Source organism: Lycorma delicatula, chromosome 4 (genome assembly GCF_047948215.1).
Source record: "Lycorma delicatula isolate Av1 chromosome 4, ASM4794821v1, whole genome shotgun sequence".
NCBI classification, from domain to species: Eukaryota; Metazoa; Arthropoda; class Insecta; order Hemiptera; family Fulgoridae; genus Lycorma; species Lycorma delicatula.
This window is the reverse complement of record NC_134458.1, coordinates 15788024-15802957: the sequence shown is the minus strand read 5'-3', so window position 1 is coordinate 15802957 and position 14934 is coordinate 15788024. Positions and strand designations below refer to the sequence as shown.

At 29.6% G+C, this 14934-nt stretch overlaps 1 protein-coding gene across 12 annotated transcripts in view; it reads right to left on the bottom strand.

Moving 5' to 3' along the window:
• The window catches only part of LOC142323135 (ELAV-like protein 3), a 257843-nt gene that overhangs the window by 51005 nt on the left and 191904 nt on the right, over positions 1–14934 (bottom strand). For 10 of the 12 annotated variants that reach the window (XM_075362385.1, XM_075362379.1, XM_075362382.1 and 7 more), the window contains one exon: positions 3577–3808. In XM_075362385.1, coding sequence (XP_075218500.1) covers positions 3577–3808 — 232 coding nt within the window. The remainder of the gene's footprint in view (positions 1–3576; positions 3809–14934) is intronic. The other 2 variants (XM_075362380.1, XM_075362387.1) reach the window with 1 other exon arrangement.

The following is a 14934-nucleotide window of genomic DNA, read 5'->3' as shown; positions in this document are numbered from 1 at the left end:
TTAACAGTGATGCTTTTGCATGATATTTTTTTGACTAATATGATTTCTCATGGGCTGCACTCTCCACTTTCCTCACACTTCTCATTCCCAAATATTTATTATTTGTAGGGGTCTGAAAGACAGTAGTTTTAAGTACAATAAACAGGAAAAAATATATTGAAGAAAGCATCTCCATCCAGTATCAGTGCAAATATTTGATGGAAAGCTGCATCAAACATGAAGAAATGAGCTGATGTTATCTTCATTAATGTTCAAAATGGATATTTTTGGCATTTGTGAGATGCCAAAGTGAAAAATCTTTAAGTGAAAAATTTTCTTAAATTTTAAATTGTTGCCTGTTTAGTTTATTTAATTACATAATCAAATCAGTCTCTGTTAATAAACTCATTGTTACACATAAGTTGACTTTAAGAATATTCTATATAATGGTCATGTTAAATACTGATACTAAGGATTTATACTGAACAATTTACCTTAGTAAATGATAGCAACATACATTAGTATATTTATTGGATTCATGGCAATGAGTTTAAAGATGTGATGGAAGCTGGTATAATGTTTGTTCACCTGGTTTTAATATAGAAGAATATTACGAGTCTAGTCTGCAGGATACAGTAGAAAATCCTATGATCCATGACTGAAATGAAAATCTCTGAGCAACTTTAACTAGCTCATCTTTGTGAGTGTGTTAACTAATTGGGAATCAAATAACAATCTATTTTAGACATTATTCCGATGCTACTGCAAATGGTAACAGCTGTAAAGGAGATTGGGGAGGACAAACTGACAACTGCACATAAGATTACATTAAATAGTTTCTGAGCTTTTATATATGCTACAATTTTCTGTATAACCCAAACAAAGACTTTTTTCACTGTGCATGATACGGGATTATTTTTCACTCTGTATGATGGAAGGTTTCATAAGCATAAAAAAAGGAGTTTGGACAAAGGTAAAAGATAAATTTTGGCAAGAATAAAGTGATCATAGTTTAAGAAGAAAGAGAAAAGGCTCTATCAGCACATCACTTTACAGAAAGGTGCATGAGCACCAATAAATAAATAGAAAGGATATATAAAATTATGATGTTATAGTTATAATAGAGCAAATTAATTTTTTTTAAATTTATAAAGCCAACTTATTTATAAAATTACTTCCTTAACAAGAATTATGAAGTTTAAGATAGGAATTAAAGAAAATACAGTTGACATCAAAGATATATGGATGTAAGAATGATAAATGAGCACGACTGCTAAATAATTGTAACCTAAAATGTACAATTTTTCAGCAGTAATACTGCAGTACATCCATTAGAGGTATATAGTTGATATATGAACTTTTTTTGATAATTACTTCTTATGAGGGGCACTCAAAATGTTATCTACCTACCTTACAAAGAGTGGTGGTGGAGAGGTAGTGTCATTTTTATTTTTCAATATAGGTCCCTTGCACTTCCATACACTTGCTTCATTTAGTCTGCACAGAGGTTATGCCAAAATAAAAAAACTTTTATCTTGCTTCTCAAAATACCCTGAAACAGCTGCTTTGAATTCATCGTCATCGTGAAAAAGTCTACCACAAAGGTTTTTCTTGAGGTTTGTGAACAGGAAAAAATTCCTGGGCCAGGTTCAGACTGTAGGGAGGGTGAGGAAGTTCTTGAAATCCACACTCCCTCAAAGTTTGCTTTGCAACGTGTGATGAGTAAACTGGAGCATTGTCACGCAAAAGCAAGACACCTTTGGTTAACACCTTACCTCAAGGTTTTTCCTTTATTGCTGTCTGTAGCTTCTGAAGATACTCCACGTAGACATTACCAATGATAGTCTGCTTGAGCTCCATGTATTCAATCAACAGAATTCCCTCGCTATCCCAAAAAATTGTGGCCATGATCTTCCCAGGCGATGGCTGGGTCATGAATTTTTTTGGGTGTTGAGGATCCTTTGTGTTTCCTTGTGTGGATTCTTATTTGGTATCAGGATCCCAGTAATGAACCCATGTTTCATCACCAGTCATCAACCTGCTGAAAAAATCTGTAAGGTTCCTTTCATAGAGCTGCAAATTTCTCTGCACTCAACTGCGCACAAAATTGCTTCTGATGTGGTGTGAGGTTTCGTGGGACCCATTGGGAACTGAGTTTTGTAATGTGTAAATGGTCAAGAAGTATTGTTATAATGGTTCCTTCGGACAGCCCACCTTCTGCAGCAAGAATTGCAACCCTAACACGCCTATCTTCCATAACCAGTCTGTCCATTTTCTGGCAGATGTTGGGTGTGATTGCTTCCACAGGTCTTCTGCTGCAAGGATCATCTTCGATGGATTCCCTGCCCCGCTTAAATTGTTTGGACCAGAATTTCACTAGGTATTGTGAAGGTGCATTATCACCATCCTACTCATTTTGTTTCTGATTAGCCTCTGGAACCACTGTAAGGTATTACTTCAGAGGATGAGTGAGGATGAAATGTATGAATGAGAATGAAGCGTAGTCTTGTACAGTCTTATGTCGACCATTTCTGAGAAGTGAGGTTAATTGAAACTTAACCTCCAAAGAACACCAGTATCCACGATCTAGTATTTAAATCCAAATAAAAGTAACTATTTTTACTAGGATTTGAACCTTAGAACTCTGGACTTCAAAATCAGCTGATTTGTGATGATGAGTTAACCACTAGACCAGCCCGCTGGGCTAGTCACCATCTTACTATGGATGCCCTTTGGACATTTCCCTTCTCTGGTGAGAAACTTTACGACTGATCTATGCTCTAATTTCTGCATATCCATTGCTATAGTCGGGTGACTAATTTCGGAGGACTACTGCATCAACACATGTAAAAGAAATTCAATCACAATTAAGTCATAGCACACACATATTATGGACTACATATAGGTATCAAACACATCTCAATATGTAACTTGGAACAACCCTAGGTAGATAACCTTTTGAGTCCCCTCGTAATTAAATTTAAGCATACTTAATCTAAAAAAAATCAATTTTAAACAGGACTACGATAAATGAATGATTGTGCAGTGAACAATAGCAAATACAAAGAGAACCTGCTATATGATCCACGCCCTGACTGACATGCCTGTCCTGTATACAATGCAGGAAACACAGGGGATAGAAGACATGTAGTGTCAAATCACAAGAAATATCTGATCACAGTTCAAAAATACAAATTAAAAAATGTAATGAGTGAAACAGAATATGTATCCTGGTCAAGAGAGTAAACAACAAGCAATTCTATGGTTCCACTAGAGCTAGAAATTCCTTGGGAACAGCAAATTATGAATAACAGGGATCTAAAATAAGGGTAAAATACTAACAATTAATAGAGTAACCGTAACACTTTACACACAAAGATTAGAAAGAGTAAGGTACAGATGATAAAGCCATTTTTATAAACTAACAAGATTTATAACAATTTGGCTTTCAAGAGGTACAAGCTACAAATAATGAACAAAGGCAAAGATGTGTAACTGTCAGCTAATAACCAGGTTTCATCATATCACCTCATCTTAAGTCAGCACTGATGTATATTTAGTAGGCCCTACCTTGAGAATGGTGTCAGAGGAATGTACCTGAAGCGCCCCGTGGGGTGATGAATAGGGCCACCAAATCGACGTGCTGCTTGTGGAGCCAAGTAAGCAGCTAGTGGTGGGATTGCCTTATTATTGTTACTTGGATTGTTGGCAAACTTCACTGTAATTGGTTCAGTAGATCCTTTTGGTATGGTCCCATTCAGCTCTTGGATTGCACGTTCAGCCTCAATTCGTTGATCAAATCTAATAAAACCCACACCTTTAGATAGACCTGAAACAAAATGAAACAATTTATTACAAATAAAAGATCCACAATGAAATAAAGTAAGAAAAAATAAAACAACAAATATATTGTTGACTAATATTCATATTTCCATTACTATTATTTTCCAATATGTGAAAAACACATACAAATATTATCAACTTTCAGTATGTACAAATGTGCTACATTAGTTTATTCAACATCCTGCTTTGAAAGATTTATGTTAACTGCTATAAACATCAAACTTCCTTTGTAAATTTAATTTAAATAAATATAAACTGAAAAATATATAGCAATGCAGAAAAACTCACAAAAATAAATAAATATTTATTTATATGATGAAGAAAAGCAATTTATGATACTGAAGGTCTACATAAATTTACAGACAGTTCATTTATATATATATATATATATATATATTTATTTATTTATTTATTCAATCACTTTTAAGAAATGTAGACAAACATTATATGATTATATATTTTTCGTAGAAAAGTTATAAGAAGAGGTCCATCCACAAAATAAAAAATACATAGTGTACAGAGCTCAGACAGATGACCTCCTCAAATGATGTTAAGTCAGTAAGTTTCCAGTTATATTAGCTATGTCTGAGCCAAGTACTGTGATGGTAAATATATTGTTTTCCTGAGCACTTAAAATGTATGAAAAATATCTCACTGAGTATGAAATTCAAAGTGCAATCCAGTTTTTAAGTAAAAAATAAAACCACATCATAAGAAATTTATAGGAAAATAAGGGAAGTGTATGCCATGCATTTAATTATGAATAGTATAAGAAAATAGTGCATCATGTTCAATAACGGAAAATGAAATGTTCACTATGAAAATGATAATGTAAGAATTCCTTTTACAATAGAAAAATTACACAAAAAAATTAGTTGTAATATTTGCAATGCTAACAATCAGTTGTAATTCAGTAAAAACAAACAGAAGCAATAATGGATAATAAGCACTGTATACTTCTTAATCATATAGTTGCTGGTGATGAAACAGATCTGTTATAAAAATACTGAAAGTAAATTCTAATCAACAGAATGAGTGGCATCATTTCAGGAACTCCTTTAAAACTGTAGAAAGTCAAGAAAATTCTGAGAACATAGAAAATGATGCTAAGCATATTCTGTAACCAAAAATGGTTCTTAGTTAACCGATTTATAACAAATGGAACAACAATAAATTCTATGAAGAATACTTATTCAACTCTCACATGATACAACGCAATACAAACAGTCAGGCTTATTGTCAACCAAGATTTTATTTATATCTTGTTAATGCTTGCCTATAACAACTCAATAACCAGTCTGTAAACATTTGACTGGTATGTACTCAACTACATCATGTTTCAAGATACTTAATAATATTTTCTAGATATGTTCAAGTAACAGAAAAATAGTTTCTGGTGACTTAATAATTGATTCATGATACAGAGAATAATAGATTTTTCAAACATCAAAAAATAACAATTCTTGAAGTTTTCTTTTAGACTTATCTCAATCTTGTTTAACAGGTGTAGTTTGATTAAGAAAAAGTTACAAGCGATAATAAAACGACATCTACATGATTAATTTATTTCTTAAAATAAGTAAATTCATCCTGAATTGGTTATATAAGTAAGAAGCATAATTTAAAAAAAATTATGTTACTGAAATCAACTGATACGACAACAAAGATGTGTGAAAGAATGTATATGTACTTGTTAAAAAACAGCAGAAACAGATGAGTACTACTACTATTAAAATGTCAATCAAAAAATTATAGGAAAATAATAGACTTCTTATGCGGTACAAAAAACAGTAAGCTCATGCCAAAAATAACTGGATCTAACACAAAAAATTAAGAATGTACAAATTATGACTACTAACAATAAGATACATTACTCAGAAATAATTAAAAAATAATGAGGACTGCTTTTACAAGAATCCTTAATAATGAGCGGAAGTGAAAATATGATGGGCTACATTTTATTTAAATTAATTTTATTTGGTTTTAAAAATAGACTAACAGATGAGAAACTCAATTTCTATGTGAAAATCATCTTTCTCTATAATAATTACAAACATTTAATATACAATATAAAAAAATTGTACATTTAATTTTGAAATAAACATAATTTATAACTTTAGATCATCGTAGAATGTATGAGTGTTTCATTTATTTGTAAACATATTATATTTATGTCAGAAAAATGGTTCAGATGATTTTATCATTGCAAAGTTTGGAGTGAAAAAATTTTCAATAACAGGCTAATTTTTAAAATGCAAGTTGAAAAATTTTAAATTTCATTACAATAGTATCTTCTTGTGTTATTGTCCAGGTAAAAAAAAATTTAATTCTCGCCAGAAGATTCATTACTAATGGAAGGAATAAGCTGGAATGAATTCTATGATAGTTGTGAAACAAGTCATTTTTCCTGAACTGAATCGGTCATGCTCTTTAGGCAGAAGATTGGCCTAACTCATGTAACTAAACAAATTTTATTACAGTTAAGTATGTTAATTCATTTAAAATTTTAGAGATTAATAACAAGCACTAATACTATTGAGATTAATCCAGAAATGAAGAAAATATGAGTACTATGTAATTATTATGGCAAAGATCTAACAAATGCACAGTTTATATAAATGCTATAACTGTAAATGGGCAAAAACATTTTAACATTTTTAAAAATATTCTACCAATAATTGAATATGACAAAAGTCAACAATAAATTAACATAGAATAAATGAACATTCTAGTTTTTTAATGAGTAAAATCATGTTTTAATAATTAAAATTATTGTGCATTTACAGTAATACTTCAAAATTTATATTACACTCTCATCCACTGACGTGATAAACAAGTCCTGCGCAACTTCAACAACATGAATTCAAGGAAACACATAAAAAATGCCCAGCAAAATAGTTTAATTCCATTTCTAATAAGTAAACAACAAAAATCTAATTCTCAATCATTACTAGAGACCGGATTGTATGCAACATAAAAAGCTTGAAATATGCATGAAAAATGCTTAAAATATGCATGAAAAGTGTCAAAATATGCAACTTAAATAAAAATAATAGTAATTTTTAGTTTTTTATTTCAAAATCAGCATACAATTATTAAGTAGTTGAATAACATATCAATAAATTTGATAATTAACAATTATTTAACATTTTGTTATTTTTGTAAATGTAAACAACTAGGTACTGACCAAATGTTGAGTAGTTAAGACTGTGCCTTCGTACAAGTGGAAAAGGATCCTTCTACATCCACTGAGGTAACTGGACAGTATTTGAATTTGGGTGCTAGGTTAGCACTTATTGTTTTTGGTAAAAGTTCACCCATCCATTAATAAAACTATCAATTTGACACAAAGGTTCAAATCCTGGGTTATTGTTCAAAATGTTTTCAAATTTTTCTTTAAGATTACACGGGAATACCTCTGGCAATGCGGAGTTCATCTGGCGGATTTTACTCATTAACTGAATAGATTCGGTCAACTCCAAACCTTGAGTTTCAAGCTTTTTTAATACTTGCAGGTATGTGAGAAAAATCAGTGCTAATCACAACTATGTTTTTTTATACTAGAATCGTTAAATGCTTCCTTGGACTGACAAACTGCCATAGCCTCTGCACTATCAAAGTCGTTTACTAACACCTTTGATGGCCTTAAAATGTTCATTGTAAAACAGTACAGCTTCAATCCATGTCTCCCATCGAGTTACCACTGGTTCGGGAGATAAAGGCACATTTGGCAGTTTTTATTTATAGGCCTTATTGTGAGCAGGTGCCTTAAGAAACACTTTCTTTGATGAAATCATTTTATTTAAATATTTTTGCAGAAAATCTTTGAAGGTAGGATTTGTAAGTTTGTGAAGAGGAATATTACTTGTAAGCAATGCTTCACTTAAATCCATGTGCTAAAGTGGTTTCTTTGTTTACCTTTGGAAGTGAAATCACTGCTACTTGTCGCTGTTATAAGTTGTTGTCGTGGGCCTTTCTTTTGCAATCTTGCAATATGAAGACTTGTCTTGACATGCTGGTCTATTTGAAACGTTTTTGTGCACAAAATATTTTTCTCACAAACTCAACAATATAAAACATTTTCGTCGTATGTAAATGTTCCAAGAGAGTCATCAGCTATCCACGAAGAGACACTTTTTTCAGGAGGCATGGTACATATTAAACTTTGCACAAATAAATAAAAAACTAAACTGATGCATTGAGCGCATCAACAATGACATGCATAATTTAATTGCCTAGTGGGTGCTGCAGTAGGTGTGCATGACGCAAGAATGCTCTTGTTCGTCCTTGTCTCACATGAGTCTTTGTTTTACTTGACCTCATAATAATATCATCCTACCAAAACAATAGACATGCAGCTGCTAAGTGTGCTCTAAGAGCCATGTGGCTAATAAGTTTGGCCGGCTACAACGTAAGATTTCATTTATTAACTAGGTACCCTACCGAAAAATATTGTAAATATAGCGAAAATATGCATCATCACTAGATTTTTAAAGAAAATATGCAATAACTGGTGAGGATTGGTTTAATATGCAAATGCATATAATCCGGTCTCTAATTATTATAGTCTAAAAAATTAAACTAATTTAGAAACCTTGATGTTTATCTTAATACTATGAGAATTTTAAACCTATAATATTACTATTTTGTAATGATACAATATAAATACATAATAGGCATCAAACACTAAAAAATACTTGAATTTATACATTTTTAAAATTTCATTATAGAATATTTAAATTGTTTTCACTAAACAATCTTTTTAATATGGTTTGTTATCTCATAAAAAAAAAAATTTATATATAACAAAAAACTTGTGATTTATTTTACAGCTCTCACTAATAAAAATAAGTCCTCATCTTGTCATAATAATGTCACATGCTAAAATCTTTTTGATGATGTAATGCTGAAAAAATGAAATGTCTGACAGTGATTTATAATAAATGCAATTATATGTTTTAGGGCTTATGAGTTTTAAAGGTGGGTTATAGTGGTCACCCAGTTTCTGTATCAGATAATTTACACGCGTTGTTATCAATACTTATTCTCATTTCATTCTCCTGCTCTGTAAAGTTATTTTTATTTACATTCAGTACTCTTTTTATAATATCTAACATAAATCATTAAACTGTAGAGATGTTTCAAATGATTCACACAAAAATTCTTATTATTTTTTTAAACTGCTTTCTAGAATGATAATAAAATATTCCAACTAATGTTGATTCATTTAAATCTTTTTCCGATTTATTATGTGAAATGAATTTACTAATTATTTCTTAGGCATAATAAGTGATACCAACTGAAATATAGTTAATTTAGACATTATAAAATTAAACTCAATTACAGCCATCAGCTACATTTTTTTTTACAAATAAGTATTCAACTTTGTGCTGCCTAAAAAATGCCAAACCTGACTGAAATTCAAATTCAGAACCCAGGAAAAAAGGGATATACACTGGTCTGTCAAGGAAGTCAGTAGAGCAGTAGTGTTGATAGCTGCTCTGCCAACCCCTAACTTTGATTGGTTAAAAAAACAACAATTTGAAGAAAAAAAATTGTCGCTAACTATTGTGCTTTTAAATACAGTGTTAGAATTTACCCTTAATTATAGCAGCAATTACTTTTATAGGAGAGAAATAACAGCCCAAAACTATTTTGAAATACTATTTATTTGAATGTATTAAGTATATTGGTCACTTTCAGAATAATATCCTATTATCAAGAGTGCATATTGATTATAGATATAAAAATATATATCTGGAAGTAAAATACAATTACACGACTTGTTACACAATGTTAAAACAACTACACTCTTACACTATGATTTATTATCAAGAGAGTTCTAAATTTCCCTTTTAAATCTGAAACCAATCCTATCATTCAATTTACATTCAATGTCACTAAGTATGTCTTATAAAAGGGTGCAGATTTAGTCAATCATAATTACAAAATTAATATATCTCATGGCAAAAAATGCACACATTCATTCAATCCTATTAATTATAACAGAACTATGCTGTCACATGAACTGTAGATATACACTGTCTACATGTTGTAAGAGATACATAGTATGTCCTGTTTGGGATATTACGACATCCAAAACATGATTTAGTATTTAAATGAGCAAAAATCACATGAATTCACGTAATGTTTAGTACTTATACATCACAGTAATACATGAACAATACACTTACTGCACCTCATAGTAGAGAATAATTAAATGATGTCACATCAGAACTGCCAATAATAAACATGAGTACAAATCTTCAAATTGAAATATGTTTAAGAACTTATCATACATCATACCTCACCTACATCTTTTTTTTATGTTCAATGATTATCACCAAATTAGTAAAAAAGCAACTATTCACATGCTTACATTCTTCATAGATTCATGTAAGAATGAATGAAACTTTAACTAAAGGGAAACAAACAATACACCGATTTAGATATCATACCGATAACACTTAATATTTCTGTACCGTCATCATGTTCTAATAATTACAATTACTAAAAAAAAAAGAAAATCAGTAAATTTGAAGTCACATTAGCAATGTGATGAGCTAATAAAGTTTTACAATATCTGAAAGTTCTAATAATAACAGAGTATTATTTAAGAAAAATATATGAATGCTTGTTAACAGGTAGTACAAAAATAAACAAATATAAGAGCTACAAAGAATATATACGAACAGATTTTAAATGCCATATAAATGGAAAAAACAAAACTTACATATCACCAAACAGATACAAATATTACCTACTTTAAATAAGGAGAAAACAAGAATTACAGTTTTTTTTTTTTAAAGGTAAAAGTTTTTTTGATAAATAACCCATAAAAATTAAAAGTATCCAGCTTATCATAAAATAAAAAAATTCTCATCAAACAACAAATACTTTGTTCAAACTACCAAATCAGAGCATTAAATAATATAATTTTTACTGAATCTGATCATTATACTAAATATAATTTACAACATCTAAACTCAAGAGAATGAGAAATATTTTTTCACTCAGAACATATTGAGAATATTGACAATCAAACTAAATAATAATGCCAACATAACAAGACTACTGGAGCAAATAGGCAAATATATTTTCTTTCTTTTTCCTGTTTAGGCTCTGGTAATTACCGTTCAGGATGAATGAGGATGATATGTATGAGTGTAAATGAAGTCTAGACTTGTATAGTCTCAGTTCGACCATTCCTGAGATGTGTGGTTAATTGAAACCCAACCACCAAGGAACACCGGTATCCACGATCTAATACTCAAATCCGTGTAAAAACAACTGACTTTACTAGGACTTGAACGCTGGAACTCTCGACTTCCAAATCAGCTGATTTGCGAAGACGCGTTCACCACTAGACCAATCCGGTGGGTTATAGGCAAATTTACTGTATTAAAGTAAAACAACTATATGCCTAGTGTCATTAAGTAATTGATGTAATACTATCAGAGAATTTTATAATTTAGTTATAAACATATATTCTTACATTTTTAATTACCCAACTACCAAAGAAGGTAACACAAGGCACAAAAAATTCTAATAAAACCATTACAAAAATACTTCTCTTCATTTTTTTGTCACTATTAAACTCCATAAACTTCAGCATTCATTATTTACCAAACAAAAGCATGATTTTTAATTCAACCGAAGGAAAACTACATTTATAGTCTGTTAATTTCATTGAGCAATAGGAAAACATCCAGTCTATCGATCAAGTCTTTGACACCATTAATATTAATCCTTAGTTCACATCCTTCTACTAATGAAAGAAGAAAAATATGATTAGTGCAAGAAAAATCCACCTTTTGTGAAAACCCACCTTTCGTTTTCAACGCTTTCTTTACCTCAAATGACACCAGTAGGCATCTCTCTCAGTGGTAATACAAGAGTTCAACTATGAGCCTGCTGTGCAAGGAGATCCACAAGACAATAATGAAAAAGTTTTTAACGTTATGTTTATCATTTTAATGTTCCCTTTTTATAATAATCATTAACAGTACCTTTCCGTATTTACTACACAAGAAATCTTATCTTTCTTGTACTATAACGGATAGAAATTCTATAAAATATGATTTTAAAAAATAGGAAAAATATTTATTTGTAACTTTAGTTGAAATCAATTGAACATTAAGAATTTTGAACTAAAATATTGCAATGTTAAGTAAAAAATTTATTTTTTCATTATTCATTAACATTTTTTTATACGAAAAATGGTTATTGTTCTTAAATATAGATATAATATAAATGCATTATGATATCCAAGTTATTTAGAACGTTAAATAAGAAAAAATAATTCTTACATCAATATAAAAAGTACTATAAAAATTTATTATCAAATACACCAACAAAATTTGATATTGATATTTTTAAAAATTTAAGAAAAATAAAAAAATGTGGACAAACTTTAATAAAATAATGATTAAAAAATTAAACACTAAGTATTACCATATTTATAACTGAAATGTAAACATTAATGCAGTTTAAATCAAACATTTCAATACTTTCAATATCAGAATACACAATACGGAAATAATGCTGATCAGAATCAGGCACAAAAAAGCTTTTCAGACAATTCAAAATCCAATACTATCAAGATTTACCTCATGAAACAAGCATAAACTTCACATTAAATACAATGAAATAATGCTTAATAATTACCTTATAACAGACCAACATACAGAAGAAATCAATGAAATAGTGTATTGTATACCTTGCAAATTATAACACTCAATGAGGGAAAGATGGAATTAAATAAAATATGCATAATATAGATTTAACTTATAATATTTTATGTTTTTAAATATTAATAATTCACGACCCATTTTATAAGAATATATTTATTCACTGCATAGGATCATGACAAAAGAACCATGAACAGAAAATAATAAAGCACAGAAAAGCATTCAATTTTAAAATAATAACATGTTTGTATGTATATGTATTTGTATATATATATATATATGTGTGTGTGTGTGTGTGTGTATGTGTTAGTGGGTGTAAAAGTGTGGATGTAAATTGTGATGAACAAACATGTAAATAAAAGGAATTACATGAAATTACTGAATAAATCTGAAACTATGCACATGGAAGAAAAAAGTCTTTTAATGAAGGATACACTACATGCAACAGATATCAACTGTCAAATTTAACAAACATTAACACGCACAGCCCTCGTATTACACAAAATTAAAAAAAAAAATATATATATATATAAATATATAAAACGTTAACAGATAATATTCATTAAATAAATAAGTATGAAATTATTCAATGACAAGTACAACAATATATAATAAGACGTAAAAACCAGAACTTTCAAAAACATACATAATTCAAAAATATAAGAACTCCTGTATTGTGACAGAAATAAAGAAAAATTAATTACACTGGAAAAATTCCAATAAAATGGAATTTAACAGATACAATCCTAAAAATTACAAATTTTACAGCAACATTATTGCAATTAATGTAAAAATATCTCATAAATTCAGCAGAACAGATGCTAGTACTTAATGTCTCGAATGATAATTATACATTCACTTTAGCTGGGCCTGAAAGAATAAAATGGATTAACTATGAAATGAAATGGAACTGTAAAAAAGAGAAGAATAGATATTTTAAACTGAAGGTTACTCCCAAGTTATATGCGATCAAGTAATTACATATTACAGAACCATACTGCAAAAGAAAAACTCTTAAATCAAGATAAAATTATCTGAAATAAAAAACAAATAATTACACTATGTATACTGCACTACTTGACAAACAAGTTGCTGAATTAGTAATAACACACAAATATACAGAACTGAACTTGAATACAAGCTTTGAATGTAAAGTTCATACAAATAATGTAACTGAAACGGGAAGATTTATTGAAACACAAGCTCTATCAGCATTATATTTTTGAAATCATTTAACCACATAAAAGAAAGAAGCAGATTTCTACTTAAAGCCAGAGTTACACAGAGCTGTTTTGCATCACAGAATTTCTGATGACTGTTATCTACATCCATATTTTATAGGTAAGTGTGATTATGTATAGCCACACTTACCTTGGTTATTGCAACCACTAACCTTGGAACACAGGTGGCATTAAGTAATCTCAAGTAATGTTAAAGTATTTTCAGTTGTCAAATAAAAAAAGTTTTTTTATTGTCAAATTAAAGTTTTAAAGTTTTAAAAGTTTTTTGTTGTCAAATAATCTCAATAAGATATAATAAGTTTGCTCATACACATATAAAAGTTGTCAGTCGGCAAAATAATTTCCCTTCTCCCATCGTTGAATTTGTCTATGATTTTACAATGTACACGAAATGATGGATGATTACAAGTAGGTAATTTTTGTACAAGAGAACAAAGAAATATACAGCAATTACAACTGGACACTCAAACTTAAAGAACATTATTCTTAACAAAAGTTAGTTGTGTGCTCATAACTACTACCATGGAAACATAAAATTTTCCAGTATGCTGAAGTCACAATTAAGAGAGTTCAGCAAGTTAGAGAGAGGCACAGTAATGTGCAAACAGTTCCATGTAACCTTAGTTAAAACAATAATGACCACTGAAATAATCATGAAAGCCAAGATATAGGGGACTAATATAAGGGAAAAACATAAAGTAAAGGTAAAATAAAGGAAACAGAACAAGAGAGAAAAGAAGAAAGTCCAAAGAAATATATTTAAAAGAAACAAAACACAAATTTTGGAAAAAAATAAAACAATAAAAAGAAAATGTATATATAAATAAATAAGCAAACAAACAAATAATAAATTATGTTAAAAAAGCAAAAATAAATAAAATAAAAGTACTGTACAGTATTAGTAACACCACTGGTTTAAATTAGTTATAAGTATGCTTGTATATGTCTATATATATATATATATATATATATATATATATATATATATATATATATAAATCCCCGCACACACGTGCGCACACATACCCCCCCCCTACACACATACACACAGTTAGAATATGTGCAATAATGAAAATGTATCTCAACCTACACATAAAATCACGTTAACGTTCAATTATTTGAATTTTAGTCTGGTGACTGGGGATAAGCAATGAGGTAAAACATGTACTTTACAAATTTAA